Source organism: Pan paniscus, chromosome 1, assembly GCF_029289425.2.
Source record: "Pan paniscus chromosome 1, NHGRI_mPanPan1-v2.0_pri, whole genome shotgun sequence".
Lineage (NCBI taxonomy): Eukaryota > Metazoa > Chordata > Mammalia > Primates > Hominidae > Pan > Pan paniscus.
This window is the reverse complement of record NC_073249.2, coordinates 156,010,285-156,032,875: the sequence shown is the minus strand read 5'-3', so window position 1 is coordinate 156,032,875 and position 22,591 is coordinate 156,010,285. Positions and strand designations below refer to the sequence as shown.

Here is a 22,591-nt window from a genome sequence, read left to right as displayed (position 1 = left end):
GAATGTAATTTTTATTTTTATTTTTGCAGTGCTCCTTGTCATGATGAGTGTGGAAATAATTTTCCCTTGGCGGGAGATTGTACAAACAAATTATGCCTTATTCAAATTATGGAATACTCTATAGCAGTTAAAATTAACGATTTAGAGCTCCATGTTTCAATGTGGATAAATCTCAAGAAACATAATTTTCAATAAAAAAATGCAAATTTTACATATGAAAATGTATACGCAAATATAAATTCACAAAACAATAGGACATAAGTTTAATTGATGTATGTAGATATAGTAAAAGTACAAAAACATGTATGGAAACAGGACATAACAGCTTCTGGATAACAGTTATATTTGGGGGTGGACTTGGGGGAAGAAGTAAAAGAGAATAGGTTGGGAGGTGGGTGTTTCTGTGATTTTTTTTTCTTTTACAAAAAGAGAGTCATGGAACTTCCAGTGATGTGATCCTGGCAGAAAGGCAGGTTTTAATTTCCCCAAAATTCCTCCTGGAAAACAAACAAATCAATTAGGATAGCTAATAATAAATGCACCGTTAATATCTTAAATAAAAATCAAAGGCAATAAATTCTCATAAATTTCAGATTATGAACAGGAGTGGTAAATCACTTACAGCAGTATAACAAGAACAAGAACAAGAACGAAGTGGTGTGACAGTAATAGTGAAAAATGAATAGGGACAACCTATGTATGCCACAAACTCGGGGTGTAAAAAATTTTTCTACAAACATCTACTAAAAGAAGAAGATCCTATATTCCTTGGGTGGAAACATGGGAAGACGTGTGAGAATGCCCAGTGAAACTGGGAAAAGTCCTCAGAATCTTCAATTTGCAGATAAGATTAAAAAACTGCTTGCAGACATAAAAACATCATGGTTCTAGGCTAATTTCAATTTATAGTTAAATGACCACAGAGTTAAGCCACTAGCTAATTTCCATTTAGTGTTAAAAGACATAGTAAAGAATTAGAGAAATCCAGCATGGGAGGCATTCTATAGAACAACTAAACTAATTTCTATAAGTGAATGGCTGGAGGAAAAGGGAGCAGAGGAAGAACTATTCTAAATTACGAGTGACCTAAAAAACAAACATTAAAATGTGGACCTTGTTTAGACTTTAATTCAAATAAGCCAGAAAACACATTTTTGAGAAAATCCATACATTTGATTAAGACCAGGTATGAAATTATGCCAAAGAAACATTATGAGTGATAATAATATTGTGGTTTTGTAGTGGGCCATCATTTTTAGAGTTATAGTGAATTATGAAGGGGTAAAATAATACCATCTGATATTTGCTGAAAAATACTTCAAATAAGAAAAAGAAAAAACGTGTTTTAAATAGTTTAAGTGAGCCCAAGTTACAGTAATCTAAACAGTGTGGTACTGACATAAGGACAGACATATGGATCAATAGAATAGAATAGAGGTCCCAGATAAACCCTTGTGCACGCACTCAATCAATCTTTGACAAGAGTGTCAAGACCATACAATGGGCTTAAAGGGTAGTCCGGTCAATAAATGGTGTTGAGAAAACTGGATATCCACATGTAAAAGAATGAAGTCGGATGCTTACTTTACATAATATACAAAAATAAACTCAAAATGAATTAAAGACCTAGGCATAAGACCTTAAAATATAAAACTATAAAAAGAACACAGGAGAAAAATTTTATAACAGTGGATTTGGCAATGTTTTCTTGGATATGACACCAAAACCACAGGCAACAAAAGCAAAAATAGACAAATGAGAGTACATCAAACTTAAAGCCTTTTGCACATGAAAGGAAGCAATCAGTAGAGTGAAAAAGTAACCTAAAAGATGGGAGAAAATATTTCCAAATCATATATCTGATAAGGAGTTAGATTCAGAATATATAAAGAATGCCTATAATTTAACAACAAGCAAATAGCCTAGTTAAAAAAATGGGTAAAATCCTCAAAGTGGTATTTCTCCAAAGACTTACAAATGGCTAACAAGTGACAAGGTATTCAATGTCACTAACCATTAGAGAAACGCAAATCAGAACTATAATGAGATATCACCCATTAAGATGGTGATATGGTTTGGCTCTGGGTCCCCACCCAAATCTCATGTCAAATTGTAATCCCCACATGTCAGAGGAGGGGCCTGGTGGGAGATGATTGGCTCATGGGGGCAGATTTTCCCCTTGCTGTTAGTGTGTTCTCATGAGATCTGATGGTTTAAAGTTGTGTGGCACACTTCCCCCTTCTCTCTGTCTCTATCCTGCTGCACCATGGTAAAATGTGCTTGCTTCCCCTTTGCATTCTGCCATAATTGTAAATTTCCTGAGGCCTCCAAAACATGCTTCTGTACAGCCTAGGGAACTGTGAGTCAAACCTCTTTTCTTCAATTACCAGTCTCAGGTAGTTCTTTATAGCAGTGTGAGAATGGACTAATACACATGGCCACTGTCATAAAAACAGAAAATAGCAAGTGGTATTGAAATGTGGAGAAATTGCAATTCTTGTGCACTGTCAATGGGAATTGACAATGCAGCCAGTACGAAAAACAGTACAGAGTTTCCTCAGGAAGCTAAAAATGCAATTACCATATGATCCAGAAATCCCACTCTGGATACATATCCAGTAGAATTGAAGACAGACTCTTGATGACGTATTTTCATATCCATGTTCATTACAGCATTATTCACAATACCAAGAGGTAAAAGCAACCCAAATGTCCACTGACATATAAATGGATACAGAGAATGGAGTATATACATACAGTGGAATATTACTTAGCTTAAAAAGAGAAGGAAATTCTGTCATGTGCTATAACATTGATGAACCCTGAAGACATTATAGTAAGTAAAATAAGCCCAGTCGCAAAGAGACCAACACTGTATGATTCCACCTGTATAAGGCATCTAAATTGGTCCAACTCATAGAAAGCAGAATTGTGGATGTCAGGGGCCGTGAGGAAGGGGAAATAGAGAGTTGTTTTTCAATGGGTATAGAGTTTCAGTTTTGCAAAATGAAAAACTTTTAGAGATCTATTGCACAACAATGTGACTATTGTTAACACTATTGAACTATACACTTAGAAATGGTCAAGATGCTAATTTTTATATTAAACATGTTATGTTAAAATGTGTTTTCTACCATAATTTTAAAAATAAATAAATAAATAAATTCTGTGAATGCGACAAAATATCGATAATTGTTTTATCTTGGTGATTGGTATATCTAGTACTACTTTAATTTTGTGTCTATATCAAAATTTTTTTAATTTTTAGGGAAAAAGAAATTTGAAAGAATTATGACAGAGTATTAATATCTGTTCATTCAGGGAAGGGAGCAAATGGGTGTTTTCTGTGTGCTTAGAATATCTCATCATTGATAAAATCCAAAAGTAATAACAGTAGCCAATTGGCAACATAGAACCTTAAGTTCACCCAGTTTGAATCTATGGGTCATAATTCTCAATTATCTGGAGAGACAATCATATTAACTAGTCCTGTGAGACCAGTGGAGATTATATAATCCAAATAGAGTTGTACTGGGGAAGTGGGGTCAGTTCTGAGAGGAGCGATATGGGCTTTTAGAGTTTCCAAAAAAATGTTTGCTACAGATTAAAAGGAGAAGAAGGATTTTCACGGTAGATAAAAAAGTTTGGTAATATGGCCTGGATGTTTCATAGCTTGATGCCACTATCTAGTTGTGCCACTAAGAGATCCAGAGACTCTTATGCTAGTTTTTTCACTTCTCTGAAAGAGAAGTTTTTTCACTTCTCTGAAAGAGAAAGAAAAAAATGCTTGTAGACTTCCAAGGTGTCTATCACTATACTCTGATAGCTGAAGATTATAAATAATATTTTTATTTAGGAACTGTTAACAAAGTTGTCAGTTATCTTTATGACCTAGCCAAGATAACTCATTAGCTTTTATACAATGTGATTATTGAAGACATAAAAAAGCTACAAAAAATTAGCTCGGTGTGGTGGCAGGGGCCTGTAATCCCAGCTACTTGGGAGGCTGAGGCAAGAGAATCATTTGAGCCGCTGAGGTGGAAGTTGCAGTGAGTCGATATTGCACCATTGCACTCCAGCCTGGGCAGCAAAAGCGAAACTTCATCTCAAAAAAAAAAAAATGCAGACATTGATAGTAACATCAGCATCAAAACAGAATTGCATTTCCCCAATTCAAGTAGGTCACAAATGATGATCAAAAACCTAACTAAAGCAAAACAATCAATTACTGAAGAAATTTGCTCTGTAATTTTATACCAACTCTTTATTATGGGTTTTTTTCCATTTTTTTAAGGTTAGAAGGTGTTTCAGAATGTGACTTAATAAGAATTTTTTAAAAGCTTACATTTTTTACTTTTTATTTTGAAATAGTTGTGGATTCATAATTTGCAAAATGGGCAGTTCTTGGGTACCCTTCACTCACTTTCTCCCAATGGTTACATCTTGTATTAACAATAGTACAATGTCAAAACTGGGAAATTGACATTGGTACAATGTGGTGTATAGTTCTATGTCATTTTTTCATATGTATGCATTCCTGTAACAACCGCTAGAAGCAAGATACAGAATTCTTCCACCACCACAAAGTTTTGTTGGTGTTAATATTTTACCAATTTATGTCAAATGTAGAAAACTTGCCTTCTTTTAAGTCTCTGTACCTATCTTCCCAACCCATTTATAATATAGTTGTCTTAAATGTTTTCGCTACATACATTTAGATTCATATTGGAAAATATTGTACTTTTAGCTTTGACTGCTAAACTAAATGTAGAACACACAAGAGGAGAAGGAACGTCTTTTGTAGTTACTTATATTTGTTGTTCTTGATGTTTTAAGATTCCTTCTCTAAGGGGTTTCTTTAGCCATTGTTTTAATGTATGTGGCTTGTGACAAATTCTCTTAATTTTCATTAATCTGAAAATGCATTTATTTTCTTTTCATTTCTGAAGGAAAATGTTGCCACATACAAAATTTGGGTTTGACAGTTCTTTTCTTTCAGGACTTGAAGTTTGTTGTACCATTTCCTTCTGATCTTTATGATTTCTGATGAGAAATCCACTGTCATTCAAATTTTTTTTCCCCTGATAGTTCAGGTGTCATTTATTTCTTGGTGCTTTCAAGATTTTTTTGTTCTTAGTTTTCTTTTTATTTTGATGTGGATTAGCATGGATTTCTTGTGTTTGGATTTCACTCTTATTTATTTATTTAGAGACAGAGTCTCACTCTGTCGCCCAGGCTGGAGTGCAGTGGCGTGATCTCGGCTCACTGCAAGCTCCGCCTCCCAGGTTCACGCCATTCTCCTGCCTCAGCCTGCCGGGTAGCTGGGACTACAGGCGCCCGCCACCACGCCCGGCTAATTTTTTGTATTTTTAGTAGAGACGGGGTTTCACTGTGTTAGCCAGGATGGTCTCGATTTCCCGAACTTGTGATCCACCCACCTCAGCCTCCCAAAGGAAAATATTTTCTTAACTGCAATTTTAATATAACCTAAACTGTGTATTCTTGGCCCTTGTTCACAAATAATTCATGACTACAGTTGCAATAGTAGTAGAAACATACTCATCACTCACAACACATAAATTCAGGCCAGTTTACTGGGAATAATTTCTGCTTATGTATTCTCTTCGTTGCTTTACTAAACAAAATTTTATATTTTTACTACAATATGCTTAGAGAAAAGATAGTCATAAAATACAGTGAATGTGTCAAGAACCACTGATATATTTGCTCAGCCAATTTGGAACTCTGTGACCCTAGAAAGTTCACTTAATCTCTTTATAGTTCACATCTCAATTGGTAAAATGGGATGATAGAGGCAATGATCTACTGAGCTCAGGGATTAATACAAAACACAGATTCTTTTTTTTTGTTTTTGGTACAACATAGCTTTTGCTTATTTCATTGCTCTTTAGTATCACCTAAGGAAAGTACACAGAAAAAGGAAACAACGTTGAAACAAATGCATCACTTTTAAACTTTAGTTCCTAAATGTACCAGTAATTATAATTGAGGTATGAACTGCAGTCACTTTTTCTAAGACAAACTTTCTAAATTTCTATTATTCTCTGAAAACCTCGTTTCTGTTGGTATAGTTTTCCTATTATTAATAAAGACATTTGATTCTGAGTTTTAGCAAACAACCTGACATAGTGAAAGGGGAGAGTGTCCTGGAGAAAGCAGGGATCGTGGAATTAGGAAACTGATATTTACCACTGACTCTGGGCCAGTTTATTGAATCTCTTCAATCCTCAGATTTCTTATCTTTCAGAAAATTGGGGCCAACAAAATATACCCTAAAAAGATTATAATGAGAATTTGAACTACATTACTGGTCAGATGAAAATGACATAAAACATTTTTATCAATATGCCCTGGGGTCCAGGACCTGTGTTCTTTCTCTGAGTACCTGAGTAAGCTCCTACCAACATTTGGTTTTTCAGTAGTAAAATAGAGGTAATATCTGTTTCAACTACCTCACAGAGTTATTCGTTGAACAAAAAGCAGTAAAATTACTTTTATTTATTTCAAAATGCTATAGAAATAATTAGTGTTCACTAAGGTTTTATGGAAGTTTAGACATTATTAGTTTTTTAATATTTGAATAGACTTGCTTAGGTTGAAACTTCAATAAGGTGTTAGGTATCAGACACACAGAGTTCAATGATCCGCCTTGTGTTTTTCTCCACTGCTTTCTCATTTTGCTGCTAAGTGTAAGCACCAGAGTTGGGCTGTGTCAGAATTGAGAATGAGGAGTGGGCTGCCTTTGCTGCTTCTCACTCTCCCCCGCTTTCTCTGCAGTGCCCACTGTGAGATGCTCCTATTCTCATGCTGAATTTCATCCTTTTGCTCATTACTTCCATAAATTATTCCTTAGAAAGAGCAAAGAATGAATTAAATAATTAATTTTGAGCATTTGCATAACAATACAAAACTATCCTTTTTAAAGATTTGCCACATGATTTTAGTTTTGTGAAAAACGTTAGAGTCATGTATCTATTTAATCAGCATTTTCCATTCAGTGTCTTTATGGTGCCTAGTCTGTCATATTCTCATTAGTTTTCTTTTTTTCAATTTGTCAATGGCTTCACCTGTGTGCCTTACAATTATTTAGCTCTGTGTTTATCAACTTCATGAAGATTTGCATATATTGCAAGATTTACAATTTTAGTTGGCACTATATGTAGTTGGCACTGTAATTTTATTGTATTATTAGGTATTTACAGTATCTGGCAATCAGCAAGAAACAGATAAAAATGCTTTGACATAATGGGCAAAAACACAGGCTAGTGATTAATTCATCAGTGAACGTATCTGTATTATTAAGACCTTGCATTCTTACACGACTGCCAATTGCAGGAACTCGTAAGAAATGCAGAAGGAGGATAGCTATGACTCTATTTAAAAAGTACTACTATTATTATTCCCATTTTACACATGAGAAACTGAGCCTTATCCATGTTGAGGAAGTTGACAAGAAAGATGTTTCGTATGGCAGAATCAGGACTTGAATCTGTATCGGTTTGACTTTCCGAGTTCTTCAGACATCATAGAACTTACTATTTGGTTATGTGTTTTTGAGGAACAGCAAAGAAAGAAGTAATGAGACAAGATGTTAATTAAGTGTACTATTATGTGACCTAGACTATGCGTTTTTCATGAATTCAGAAAGAGTATGGGACCGTAGTATTAGAGTGGGTTGGGGGGAGTGGGCGCTGGATTTGCAGATCATTTGGTAATGTCCTCATTATTTGGATGAGGAAACTGAAGTCAAGACAAGTAAAGTGATTGTCCCAAACTGACAAAAATGGCTCTTACAACTAGAACTCCTACTTTTTTCTAAGATAAATTTGTAACTAATTAAAAATAATATATATTCTAATTGTCAGATTAGAACTTTTTAATAATGTACAACAGGCACTCAAATAATATTTTATTCAATGTCATTTTATTCAACTTCATTTCATTATAACATTGATGAGAAAAAAATGTGATTCCCCATCGGGGCTACTGTCTGTGTGGAGTTTGCACATTGTTCTGTCCAGGATGGGTTTCTGCTTGGCTACCTGAGCTGTCAGGAAGGATTTTGGCCACCTGTGACCATGAACTGAAATAATAGGGTAAATAATTATCATACGTGTTTGTATTAATACAGTTTGTATTAATCTTTCTTAAATGAATGTATAGCTTACATTTATCTCACGGTTTAAGATTAGAAGGGTTTTGTTTTTTAGTTAGAAGTTTGGTGACATTTTTGTGAGCAGAAATACACCCTAAGAATTTATCTCTTTTTATATTAGTTAGCCTATGGTAAAATTGACTTCAATAGTCATCATTTCACTTAAAGTTGCAGTTTTCAAAAACCTACCAATAATGTTATGTGAGACCTTATTGTACATCATAAAGTTTTTCAAACTGGAGAAGAAAAGACCATGAAAGAGAACAGAGACTTAGTACTATGGTGACACAGAAGAGGCAAAGAAAAAAGTAGAATGATTCACCCATTAAACCTGCCTATATGGAAATTTATATAAGGCACCGTTGGGTCCTGTAGCTAAGGAATTATGGAATTATTAAGTAGCTTACACAGTCTGTTAGGGAACAGAGACACTTCTACAAAGAATACTACAACGGAGTAAGGACAATTTAAAAGGAAAGTCATTGAGTGGTATGGCCACTAGGAGTGGGAAGTTATTAATTCAGCCTAAGGGATTCCCACTGATCTTGTAAGGTTTCACAGAAGTGACAATTAAGTTTACTGGGCACCTGAGGGGCAGGGAGCTATTCCAACTAGAAAGAACTGCAAAGGGATAACGTATTATAAAGCAAATATGTTAAAGGAATAGCAAGAAATTCAAAGAGGTCCTAAATACTTACGCAAAAGCCTCAGAGACGCGTTTTGAATAATTTTTGGCTTGTGAAAATTGTAGAATCATTCTGACCAGAAAGGTTTTGCTCATTTCTAATTTTGCTTAAGTCAAAAATCCTTCAGAATACATTTCTAACTTTCTAGTGTTAGCATTAGCAGCCTCCACATTAACATTCAAAGTTTAATAATCAGCACAACCTGTAAGTGTTGACCACCCATCAACACCTGCAACACCTGCAACAACCTGCAACACCTGCTGCATCACCTTGGCTATATTTTGCTTTTATGTCTTTGAAGAAATTTGTAGACTTTGCTAGGCTACTTGCTTTTCAGTTATAAAGGGAAACATTCACATTTTACTCCATAAATTTGCACAATCATTGTGTGTCAATCAAACATAAATAAAACTTAAAGAGAAAAGAATCCATTAGAATTAACTGAAATAGCACTGACTAAATGTGAGCGGATGCAATGAGAATCTTCATGGTTCCATTAGCAAAAAAAAAACACAAAAACTTCTCTGTATGGTATCTGCAGCTTGCTGTGTGTTTCTCTCTCAGAATATTTATCATTCATAAAACTTACTTGGTGTTTTCTTTTTTTGTACAGAAAGCAAACTCTCGTTTCTTAACATTTTTATGCTTCTGTGGAACTCTCTGGCTTTTAAAGTTTATGTAAGAACTTCTATTTCATAATAGCTTACTGTTTGGTCCCTTCCCTCCTTGGAGCTCAGGATAGACTAGGTCTTGAGGGGAGGGATGACATCTTAACCATCTAGTATTTCCAGTATCTAGCACTTAGTAGTTGTTTAATCAATGAAAAGTGGATGATTGAGAATAATTGAATAAAACTGTTGTGAAAGCTCCATTAATCTGAGGATCTATATATTGGCCAGGGTGGGCCTGGTAAGAAGTAAAATTTAGTGTCTAAGAGAGATTACCTGAAATATTGGAATTTCAGGGAACCAAAATTAGCACCTCTTTTTTTCACCCACTCCTGAATTTATGAAATGAGATACATAAAACAAATGGAGATTTAAACATACTAAGTAAAAAAAAATATTAATAGTAACTGGTAAGTTCTTTGGAGATCATGACTTACATCTGCTGTCAAAATAGTTCACAGATACTTCATCCCAGGGTTAGGCAGATTTATCTCCAAGTCATCAGCTTAGCTGGACACTGCAGGGTCCTCCTATTACGTGATAGGCAATAGAAATATTGTGCTGAAAAAGTCCTGCTTTCACACTGTTGAAGTGAAGTGAATGGATAATTTGGATATGGTGTAATGGTGAACTATAGGGAATTAAGGGAGGACAGGGGAGAGTCTCATGGCTTTGACTTAGAAGGCTCAAGGAATGAAATATCCAAGATGTGTTTTGAAGGAAGGATAAGAGCTGTCTAATAGAGAAGGGAATGCTCTAGACCAGAAAACCAAACCAAAGAAAACAAACATGAAGTGTTTGAGGAACAAAGCTTTTTGTTTTTAATGATCAGAGGGTAGAAGATGAATGGCGGAAGAGAAGACAAGGAGGAGGAAAAGAAGATAGAAGGGAGTAAGAATGAGACAGGAAAGCTTACTGAGAATGGATCAGGAAGGGCTTTGCAAGCAATTTTATGTACTATCCTCTGGACCCTCTCCTAAGGGAACAAACAGCGGATAACTGAATGGTTCTTAGCAGGAGGATGGCACAATAGATCTTTCACTGTGTGAAACACTAAGAAAGATTGCAAAATAAACATTTAGGAGGCTTGAGCTCCAGGCAAGGCAGGAAAGTTGGAGAGAGGTCAACAGATCGGAGACACTTGTAGGATGTAAAGTCAAGAGGATTGGTGGTAGGTTATTTAAAGAAGGGGGTGGCCGATGCCCAGGTTCTCTGTCTTAGAGAAAGAGATGATGGGTCATAACATGAGCTACAGTTGCATCTAGTTGCTATGGATTTATTTGCTAAAAGAGGATTTTTTTTTTCTCAGTCTCAGCTGGAACAAATGCTCTCCCATGTTCATCTTTGCCCAAGATGTGATCCGGAACAGTTCAATACAATTAGCAACTTCAGTTCAGATCATTGGCAGGATTGAAATAGCAAACTGTGATATCACCTACAAATCAAGATGTATTACTAAGCATCCTCAGGGTGCTTTGGATCTGTATGATTAGCTTCCCCATTGATCATGTGTTCAGGCTGAATTTCACTGTCCTGTCTTCAGAGAATACAGATGACTAATAATCCAGATGTAGCTGGTTAGAGGATTCTACTGCAAGAAGAAAATTTTGACTCTAGTAAAGCCAACCCTCTTCAAAATCATAGATCATGAAAAAATCTTTAAAGGACAATGTTTTCAACCCTGGGTCAAGATCCATTCATGAGTTACGAAATCATTTATGTGGCTTACATCTTGCTTGTTTGTCTTAAAAACTGAACTAGAATGTAATAGACTAGAATAGAAAATATCAAAGCACATCACATATATAGCAAATGGATTTTTTTTTTGTGAAACAAGCATGGATAGGAACAGAGAAGAAAGGCATTTTGGTAGCAATAACAACCTGAACGAAGGTGGAAAGGTAGGAAAACATAAAGAATGTGTGGAGAATATCAAGTAGTTCATGATAGCTATGGTGAGTATATGGTAGATGATTTGTGGAAGATAAAATCGGATAATCACTGAAACCCATATTATATTGGGACATGAAAAACAACTCAGGAATTAGTATGTCATTCAGTAGGCAATGGAGAATCATGGAAGGTTCTTGAGCAGGGAATCTACATGATGGAAAGTTTAATATGAGAGCAGTGGGGAGGATCATTCTTTACAGAAATCGGGTAGCAGTTGTAGCAATAATCCAGACACAGGGAACTAAAAATCTACATGTCAAATTTCTTCCTACCTCAGAGCTTTACACATGCCATTCCCTTTGCCTGGGTCACTCTCCACCACAGCTTTTACCACCTTATTCTAGCTATTTACTTCTAGTTTTTTTTATATTAGTCAAATTTTTTATCTAAGAGAAATTTTCTGACCTCCCCAAGACTCCTATTATATATATCACTCTTGATCAGGTAATTAATATGCTGTTATTTCATGTCTGTGTCCTCTGCTAGAATGCAATGTCCATAAGCAGAAGGAATCTGTCTTGTTTACAGCAGTTATCTCTAGCAATTAGGGTGCCTTGCACACTGTTGACTAATAACTTTTTGCTGAATAAATGAAGGAGCTGTGATAGTTACCATAGAAAAAAATTAAACACGGAGGACATTGGAAAGGAAAATTAGCATGACTCAGGGATTTACTGGGTCTTACACCAAGGGAAAGGAAAAGCCATAGATTCAGTCATTCCTCGGTAAACAAACATTTGTTCCACATACCCTGTGTGTAAGACACTGGTGCTGGGCCCTGGGAACATGGAGATGAACAAGACATAGTTCCCTCAAATCGAGATGCTCACAGTTGGCAATCATCAAATTCTTATATAATCCTTACTATAAGCCCAGTACTTTTTTGTTTAAAGCATTTTATATACATTAACTGGACAACAATTTTATGAGGCAGATACTATTATCAGTCCCATTTTATAGCTAAGTTTTGTAGAAATTAAGCCAAGGAGAGATTAAATAACTTGCCTAAGTTCACACTGGTAAGTGTCAGAGCTGGGATTTGGTTGCTTTTTCCTAACTACTAAGCTATATTGCTTCTTTGATTTTCACAAAGTGGCATAATAATAGATAGTTCAGAATACCTGGTCCAGAAGTAGCCCAGAAAAGAAAGTGGCCATCTATCCAGAAGGCAGAGTCAAGGAAGGGGACGTGACAGTGTCATGTGGAAAGAGTGATAGGGAAAACATTACAGGTGATAGCATTTCAAGGCAAGAAAATATGAAAAAAAAAATGATGTTTTGGGAGATCTACAATCTGTTTAGAATTTCTGGTGAATTCCTGAAGGGAGAGGACAACAGATAAAGCTACTGGTGAGGTCAGCAGGAGAGGTTTGTCTACCACCCTAAGGCATTGAGACCTAATTCCAAAGGTTGTCAGGAACATAGGACTATCATAAGCAGTAGGGGTGTGGTGAAGTGGGATATGATCCAAAATCAGACTTGCTGATTGGGAATACCACCCCAGCAGTAGTGAGGAAGGATAGGTTTAGAGCGTGAGCTGGAAATAGAGAGACAGATTAGGAAGTGACTGCAATCAGACAGGCAAGAGATTATGAGGGACCCCTTTAAGGAATTAACAGTGGACACAGAAAGGATTTAAGAGCACTGCAGAACTTGGAGAGTCACTGGATGTTGGGAATAGAAAGGAAGCAAACTAAGGATCTCTTCAAGGTTCTTGACTTATAAAATCAGGCCACAAAAAGATAGGTGGGACAACAGAGATGAAAGATGGTAAGTTATTTTTGGAGCATGTTTCATTAGAGATAGGCTGACTTCCTGGGTAAAAAGTCCCGTACTTGGCAATGTGGAGTCTTTACTTACTAAGAAGTTTGAAGCTCGCAAGTGTTAGTGGAAGTTGTGGATGTGATGAAGACATGGCGGGAAAGGACAAATCCAAGAACCAATGGAAGGGCTGAGCACAGAACCTTGAAGGATCAATCACAGTAGGGGTGGGAAGAAGAGAAGCCTGAAGAGAAGAGCAGAGATGACATGACTAGAGAGTCAGGAAGACACTCATCTAGAGCCACATCACAGAAACAAAGATGCCACACCTTTCCTGGACTGTCATCCGGGAAATTCCTACTCATTTCTTCTTCAAAGTTCAACTCAAGCACTTCCTTCTCTGGGAAGCTTTCCTTGACTGCCCCCTTCCATGTAAAACCCTGTTTCCCTTTGCTGCCAACTGCTACTTGTGTACAACTTGAACTTTAAAGAAAGTACCCCTTCATATCCTTCTGTCTGAACGCCTGTCTTAATGCTTGGCTGTAAGCACCTTGGGGGTCCCATATCACATTGCTTACCACAGGGCTTGGCCTGTAGAAGATGCCTAATACATATTTGCTGAGTGAAGCCCTGTAGGAAACATTGAGTATCATTAAGACTTCCTCAGAAGAGCCACTGCAAAATCTGTGCCAACTGTTGATGCTTCTAGAACACAGACTTACTTTCAATTTTCCAAATAACCCATGTTGGTCTCAATGAAAGCCTTCCTATTAATTACCTTCTGAAGTCCTAATCTTATTTCAGAGGCCAATTACATCTTCCATGGGTATATTTTCACTACCAACCCAGAGATCAAACCACCATCAAAGCCCCCGAGTCCTGAGTTAATCACCCTTCTATACAAACTTTCTTATGCATTTTTTTTTATTGCATAGACCAATGATATGCTCATCTCTGTGTCTTACATCAGGATGACCAGACTATGAGCTTTTCGATTGAAAGACCAATGTCTTGAAGATCTTTTGCTCCAGCAGTTATCACAGCAGCCAAGCATTTGGTAAAACCTTGGGAAATGGAAGAGGAATTAGATGGTGCCTTGATTTCTGGCCATCAAACGGGCCACCATCAGAGGGCACTGGCGGCTCTATCAGGCTGAGATTGCTTGAGGTGTTCCCACAGCCTGAATCATAGGCCATTTGTGATGGAACTGTAACTCCAACCTGGACTTCTGCATTTTTTCCAGGCAGCGGGATAGGGGGTGCATGCTCTTACTTCTGGATCAGCTTCTCTGCTCCGAATGCCTTACTGGATTTTAAACTACTCTCTCTGTCGCCATGCTAAGTTACAGCCTGTTCTCCTTACCACATCAGAGGTGTGTCTAAGAAACAGCTCTGCTCAAAGCATGTTATACAAGGTTTTTCACAACTGCCTCAACCTGCCTTTACAGTTGTATCTCTGCCACCAGTCCTGGTTCACCACCACACTGTCAATACAAAATTCTCTGCTGTTTCCTGAATAGACCACAGACGCCCCCACACTAGTGCTTTTAGCTTAGGCTGTTTCCTCTTCTGCAAATTCCCTTCTTCACGTCTAAGAATTCTAACTTGTCATGCAAGGCTTTTGTATTATCTACTTGATAAAGAGTTCTCTAATCATCCAGGTAGAGTTTTTCTCTCTGCATTATGTTTCAGGCTTTTAAGAATGTACCTTTATTATGGCACTTATCACACTATTCATATTTATTTGTTTGCTTATTCCTCTTCCATAGTTTAATATTCTCACTTTGAGGGCAAATATTAAAACCTTCAAAGAAATCTACAGGCTGTTTACTTGCAATTAAAAATGTCTGGGCCAGTTGCGGTGGCTCACACCTGTAATCCCAGCATGTTGGGAGGCCAAGGGGGGCAGATCACTTGAGGTCAGGAATTCGAGACCAGCCTGGCCAACATGGTGAAGCCCCATCTCTACTAAAAATACAAAAACAAATTAGCCAGGTGTGGTGGCAGGTGCCTGTAGTCCCAGCTACTTGGGAGGGTGAGGTGGGAGAATCGCTTGAACCTGGGAGGCAGAGGTTGCAGTGAGCCAAGATGGTGCCATTGCACTCCAGCCTGGGTGACAGAGTAAGACTTCATCTAAAAAGAAAAAAAAAAGTCTGGAAAGATAAAAATCCTGACATGGTCAGTAAATACATCCACAAGGCCAGGCTAGATCTTAAGGAAGCTCTCCTACTTGGAGTCACAAGACAGAAACTTGCAGGTACATTATTTACAGATTAATAAAATCCTTCAGTGGCTCAAGTTTATCTATGCTTAGATTGCAAACAGACAGCATTTGATTCACAGTCCTGTCTTCCTCATCCACAATAGACATTACTAAATACCATGAGAGGCAGGAGTCTGTAGGCCCTCCAGATTAATTTTATTTGCTGTTTTGGCCTATAAGATAAAAGTCAAACTCCTAAGCAAAACATACAGGGTTATTATACCTTAGATATACCATGCTGTTGTATATCCCAGGCTTTTGCATACACTGTTCCCACTACCTCCAATCTGTGTACCTTCACCCAGTCCCGTTTTTCCTATCAACCATTTAGTTCATCTAGTATACTCATATGTCACCTTTACAATTCCACTCAAACCTCACCTCCTCTGTGATGCCCACCTTCACTTTCATGAGAAGACTTGGGCTTTTCCTCTCTATGCCCATGGTGTTTCTGAATACTTCTGCTACTTATAGTTATAAATCACTTATAATTGTCTATTGCCTTATTGTTTTCCCTTTGAGACTGTAGTTGTTGATTGTAGGTTCTGTGTCTTATCTCCATAGCTTTAGAATATGACACAGTGTCTGTTTACTATTTACAAGCTCACACTGAGTTCTCCTGGAGGTGGGCACAAAGTAATGTACAAATAGAACATAGAAATCCAAACAGATGTCATTAGGGAAGCTTGTGTGCAGGTAGAAAGATCACAGCCACTAAGATTTTGCCCTGGATAATAATGCCTTATCTCCAGAGAGGCAGGACTGTCTGAGTGAAACGAAACTCTTCCTAGGAAGGATCTAGAAAATCATGAAGACTTCTAGAACAAGAATGAAAATGGAAGCCAAAATAAAAATGGAAGCTCTTTTCTATAAAATGGAACATTAGTGGAAACTCATGCATGAGTTCCAATCATCATCAGAAGAATGAACCTCAAAAGTTCATAAATCTTGAATTATAGCTGCTCTGTAACCATACAAGAAAGAAAAATACAATGCCATAGTGGGAGGTTGTGGGAGCCACAGGAAGTGGCTCAAGAGATTGGGTGGTAGACAAGAATGAATGGGCCCAGCTATAAGAAGCTGGGTGTATTAGGCCGTTCATGGTTCCCAGAAGCTGGTTCCCCAGAAGCCAAGCAGATGCCAGTGCCATGTTTTAAAGCCTGCCAAACCATGAGCCAATTAAACTTCTTTTTTGAAATAAATGAGCCAGTCTCACGTATTACAGCCTGCAGTACATTCCAGTGCCATGCTTGTACATGCTTACTCATAACGGAAGGCAAAACAGAAGGCACTTCATATGGCAAAAGCAAGAGCAAGAGAGACTGTATGTGTGTCGGGGCAGGGGTGGTATCACACTTTACAACAACCAAATTTTGCAAGAACTCACTCACTATCATGAGAACTGCACCAAGTCCTGGGGATCTGCCTCCATGCATGACAAAAACACCTCCCATCAGGCCCCATCTCCTACATTGGGGATTACAATTCAACATGAGATTTGGGCATGGACAAATATCCAAACTATATCATTCCACCCCTCTTCTCCACCCCTAAATCTCACATCCTTCTCATGCTGCGAAATACAGTCATGACTTCTCAATAGTACCCCCAAATCTTAACTTGCTCTGGCATTAATTCAAAAGTTCCAAGTCTAAAGTCTAAGTCCAAAGTTTCATCTGGAGATAAGTTCCTTCCACCTATAAGCCTGTAAAGTCAAAATAATTTATTTACTTCCAAGATACAATGTGAGTACAAGCATTGGGTAAACATTCCCATTCCAAAGGGGGAAAATTGGCCAAAAGAAAAAGGCTATAGGCTCTATGCAAGTTTGAAACCCAGCAGGGCAGTCAATAAATCTTATAGCTCCAAAATAGTCTCATTTGACTCCATGCCCCATATGCTGGACACAGTGGTGCAAGGTGTGAGCTCCCAAGGCCTTTGGCAGCTCTGGCCTGTAGCTTCGCAGGGTTCGGTCCCTGTGGTTGCCGTCATGGGTTGGAGTTGCATGTCTGTGGCTCTTCTACACTGAGGGTACAAAGTGCCAGTGGTTCTTCCATCCTTGGGTCTGGAGGATGGTGGCCCTCTTCCCACAGCTGCACTAGGCAATGCCCTGGTGGGGATTCTGTGTGGGGACTCCTATGCCACATTTCCTCTCTGCACTACTTGAATAGAGGTTCTCTGTGAGGGCTCGCTCTGATAAGCAGCTTGGACATCCAGGCTTTTCTACATGTTCCCTGAAATTTAGGTGGAGGGTGCCAAGCCTCCACCACTCTTGCACTCTGTATACCTGCAGGCTTAACACCATGTGGAAGCCACCAACACTTATGGCTTGCACCCTCTGGAGCTGCTTCCTGAGCTACTCCTGGGCCCCTTTGAGCCATGGCTAGTGCTGGAGCAGCCAGGATGCAAGGAGCACTGTCCTGAGGTTGTGCAGGGCAGCAGAGCCCTGGGCCTGGCCCACAAAATCATTCTTCCTTCCTAGGTCTTTGATCCTGTGATGGGCTGTCTCAAAAGTCTCTGAAATGCTTTCAAAATTGTTTTCCTATTGTCTCGGCTATTAGCACTTGGCTCCCTTTTATTTATGCAAATTTCTCTAGCAAGTGGTTTCTCTGCAGGCTGCTTGGATTCCTCTCCAGAAAAATGCTTTTTCTTTCCCTGCCACATGGCTAGGCTGAGAAATCTTCTAAACATTTATGCTCTACTTTCCTTTTAAATATAAATTCAATTTTAAGTCATTTCTTTGCTCTGGTATCTGAACATAGGCTGTTAGAAGAACTCAGACCACATCTTGAACAATTTGCTGCTTAGAAATGTCTTCCTTCAATCTAGATACCTTAGGTTGTCACTCTCAAGTTCAAACTTCCACAGATTCCTAAGGCATGGATACAATACAGCCAAATTCTTTGCTAAGGAATAACAAGGGTGACCTTTGCTCCAGGTCCCAATAATTCCTCATTTCAGTCTGAAATCTCCTCAGCCTGGATTTTATTGTCCGTATCACTATCGGCATTTTGTTTACAACCATTTAATGGGTTTCTAAAAATTTGCAAAGTTTACCTCATCTTCCTGTCTTCTTCTGAGATGTTGAAACTCTTCTAACATCTTCTTGTCACCTAGTTCCAAAGCTGCTTCCACATTTTTGGGTATCTATCTTTATAGCAATGCCTCACTTCTAAATATCAATTTTCTGTATTAGGCCATTGTTGCATTACTCTAAAGAAATACCTGAGACTGGGTAATTTATTTTAAAAAAAGGTTCAGTTGGTCCATGGTTCTGCAGGTCACACAAGCATGGTTCTGGCATCTGTTTGGCTTTTGGGGAGGCCTCAGGGAGCTTTTACTCATGGTGGAAGATGAAGTGGGAGAAGCACTTCACATAACAAAAGCAAGAGCAAGAGAGACAGTAGGGGGTGGGTAGGTGCCACACTTTACAGCAACCAGATCTCATGAGAACTTGCTCACCATCATGAGGACAGCACCAAGCCATGATGGATCTGCCTGGATGAACCAAATACCTCCCATCAGGCCCCATCTCCAACATTGGAGATTACAATTCAACATCAGATTTGAGCAGGGACAAATATCCAAACTATATAACTGGAGAAGCCTCTGCCAGAGTTTTGAGATAGGGCTGACAGCAGAGACTATGTCCATGTCGGTATTCCTGGTATTGAGTTCATAACAAATGCTCAAGAAATGCTTGTTGAATTGTTAAGTCATGATTTTTTCACCATGGGCCCCTTGGTGAGAGAATTGAAACCAATGATTAGTCCCAAATCATTTGAGAAGGGTAGAGGAAAGCAAAAATGAGGAGAGCCTGAAGTCCCACTAAGAATTTTAATGTGAATGCAAACCTTATTACCTAATGAGCTAGAGGCATACATTAGATGCAGAAATATCAACCTTCCTCTATCCTGAGCTGGACTTGCAATTTTTTTTTAATCTTAGGGCTTTTATAACTTGAAATGGGTACAACTACTAAATCCATATCTAGGGTCATTCAATTTTCAAGGTGCTATTTTAGCTTACCAAAAGTTAAAGTATGCTCTCCCCTCCCACATTCCATTTGAGAAGTCTATCTGTCAGATTAAGATACTTTCATCAAGGTCACTAGACTGCTTGTCAAAAGTCTTTTAACGTCAGTCACTCCAAGAATTATAAATAGCTTTGGCCTCAAACACGATTGTGTTGAGGGAAGGGAGGGAAGAAAAGGAGAAGAAATGTGACAGTTGACTTTTTAAAAGCCACTGACATATTAAAGCTTTGAATTGCTTTTAAAATTTTTCTTTCCCATGAGTTTGAGGTTTATTGGACACGTTGATCTGAATGGGCACGGGCCTCTGCTGAGAAAGTTGTGGGAGATGGTCGGTGTTTTTCTTGGTTTGTATGTTCATATTGTCCTTCCTGAAATGGTTAGGGGTATTTCTCTTGAAGAACTATTAATAGTCTACATTTTTAAATCTTGTAAACAGTTGTGCATAACTGATGGTGTTTCCCTCTGTAATAGTTACGTATAAGCTTTGTGTCAAAATTTTGCTTGACTTCTTACTAGAGTGAGACATTTTTCAAACTGAATAAAAATAATGACCATTACTGAACACTGACTATGTTCCAGGTACTGGACTAAGCACTGAGCATACAGCTATTGCTCGCAACTTATAATAACAAATGAATAAAACTCTACCTTTGGTCTCCATTTACAGATGACAGAAGTAAGACTTGGAGAAATTAAGTAAGATGACCAAAAGTTAAGTCAGACCTCATTCTATTTGACGCCAAGGTTTGTGTAGCATATATGACATCTAGACCACAAACTCCAATGTATATGAAATAGCTCATTTTTTATAAAATTAAGAAAAATTGTTCTCATAGTCTATTTTGCTAGAGTGGTAGAGAATTCAGTTGAAGTCACTACTGGGACTTGCCACACCATAGAGTTGTGCTGAATTCCTAAAGTTAGTTATAGGGAGTGCCACATCATCTGAGATGTAGTCATTGGTCCTTTGTCCACTGGGTACCATTAAGAATCTCTCTGTTCCAGACTGTGTGATCCTTTCCACTAACACATAACACCTCCCTGGGGTGGTATTTTGCTACTGAGAAATGCCTGGGCCCTTGACTTTGACCCTCTTTTTGGTTCAGGAGGCATAGCTCCCTCTTCCCAAGCTTCTGAAAGTATTCTCTCTATCCTGCATCCTCAGGATAATAGTAGCATAGTCTTTTCAAGAAGTTCTAATATGACAAAAAAAAAATCTCTTTTAAGTGTCTTTTGGTTTTCCACCCTGTAAAAATCCTAGAGGCAGAGCAGTTCTAAAATTCCAGTTGTGAGGTAGGAAAATATAGGAAGAATAAATAAGCTAATATTCCACAAATTATTCTGCTATGTGCCTTCTTTCTTTAGGTTTACCAGGTATAGTTTGGTCTGAATAGGTATGGTACATTGATGGAACATAATGAGCTTTGATTATTGTGTCTTTTCTTTGCAAATCTATTTTCTAGCACCCACTGCCAGAAATGGTTGTATTTCTTAGAAACCATGGTTTATTTTTATTTCGTGGGCACGGTGAGTCATATAATAGACTACATTTCCCTTTCTGCAGGTTTTTTGGAGACATTTTGATCAGATATGTGTCTGTGTACTCTGACATTCTTACAACGTATTTTCTAGACTAAATTGTATAAAATTTAGAGAGATTTGTTTTGTTTATTTTATTTTAATTTTCATAGGTTTTTTGGGGGAACAGGTGGTGTTTGGTTACATGAGTAAGTTCTTTAGTGGCGATTTGTGAGGTGCTTTTTTTTTTTTTTGAGACGGAGTCTTGCCCTGTCACCCAGGCTGGAGTGCAATGGCACTATCTCGGCTCACTGCAACCTCTGCCTCCCGAGTTCAAGAGATTCTCCTGCCTCAGCCTCCTGAGTAGCTGGGATTACAGGCACGCACCACCACGCCTGGCTAATTTTTTGTATCTTTAGCAGAGACAGGGTTTCACCATGTTGGCCAGGCGGGGGTTTTGGTGCTTTTAAAATACTATGTATTATTATATATGTTAGGACCTGGGAGGGAAGATACGTAATGAAAGTGGTCTCTTGTTTGGTCTCTTCTTAAAATTTTAACCTTTCTGTTTTGAAAACATCTAGCTTCCAGATTTTTATGTTTCATAAAGAAATATAGCATTATTACTAATAATAGTACTTGTTTTAGACCTGATGTTACAAATACCAAAAAACAAACAGACAAACAAACAAACAAACAAAACTTTGTGTCTCTTTAAGTATTTGTTTTTCTTCAATGGAATTTGGGGAAGAGGGTTGCAGGTCAGACCAACGAAGTGGAGTTGGGGCCAAACTGCAGCAAGCAGAGCTCAGTGCAGAACTGCATGTACTCACACTTCCTCAGCCCCTAGGCAGCACGGCAGACCTGAGCTTCCCCACCCTTCAGGACCGGAGAGAATTGAATTTATTTCTACTTAAGTTCCAGTAGGTTGCCATGCTGTCTGTGGGCACTCGATAAATATTGACTCAATTGCGTGTTGCCATGGGTTATCTTCCTTTCTCTCTTTTCCCTCCCCAGCTCCTCTGGCTGGTTCCTTGGGTTTTTAAAAGTTATATACATTTTTTCAGTGTTTCATTTGTTTTTATGTCATTGGTTTTCAGTGTTAGGCCTCTCTGTGTTCTAAATATTACTTCTTTGTGTTTGTTTTCTCTGTCTGGTTCTTGCCTCACAACTTGTCTCTGAATCTGCCCTTCTTTGTTTTCTTTCTTTGAGACTCTGTTTCTATATTCCTCCTTTCTATCTCTTTATGTCTCTCCCTCTGTCTCTGTCTCTCTCTCTGAAACTTCCCCATACCCCTTTCTATACTTCTGTTTGTTCTCTTCCAGAACTGTCATCAAATCATTGCATTTTCCCAGGAGAAATTGAACACACTAACAGATTTGTATAAGTGTTCAGAATAATTCATTTTATGTTTTTTTTTTATTTGAAACAGCAGTTTCAGTCCCTAAATATAGGAACTTGGGAAAAGTAGATCAGTGTCTATGTTGACCATAATACATTCTAAATCATACAGAGTGATTGAATCAGCTCTC

General features: G+C 38.1%; 1 protein-coding gene across 1 annotated transcript in view; it reads right to left on the bottom strand.

The window, feature by feature from the left end:
* Nucleotides 1-239: 239 nt before the first annotated feature.
* PTGER3 (prostaglandin E receptor 3) overlaps nucleotides 240-22,591 on the bottom strand; it is a 194,872-nt gene continuing 172,520 nt past the window's right edge. The window contains exon 3 of the mRNA XM_063607265.1: nucleotides 240-497. Coding sequence (XP_063463335.1) covers nucleotides 477-497 — 21 coding nt within the window. The 3' untranslated portion in view covers nucleotides 240-476. The remainder of the gene's footprint in view (nucleotides 498-22,591) is intronic.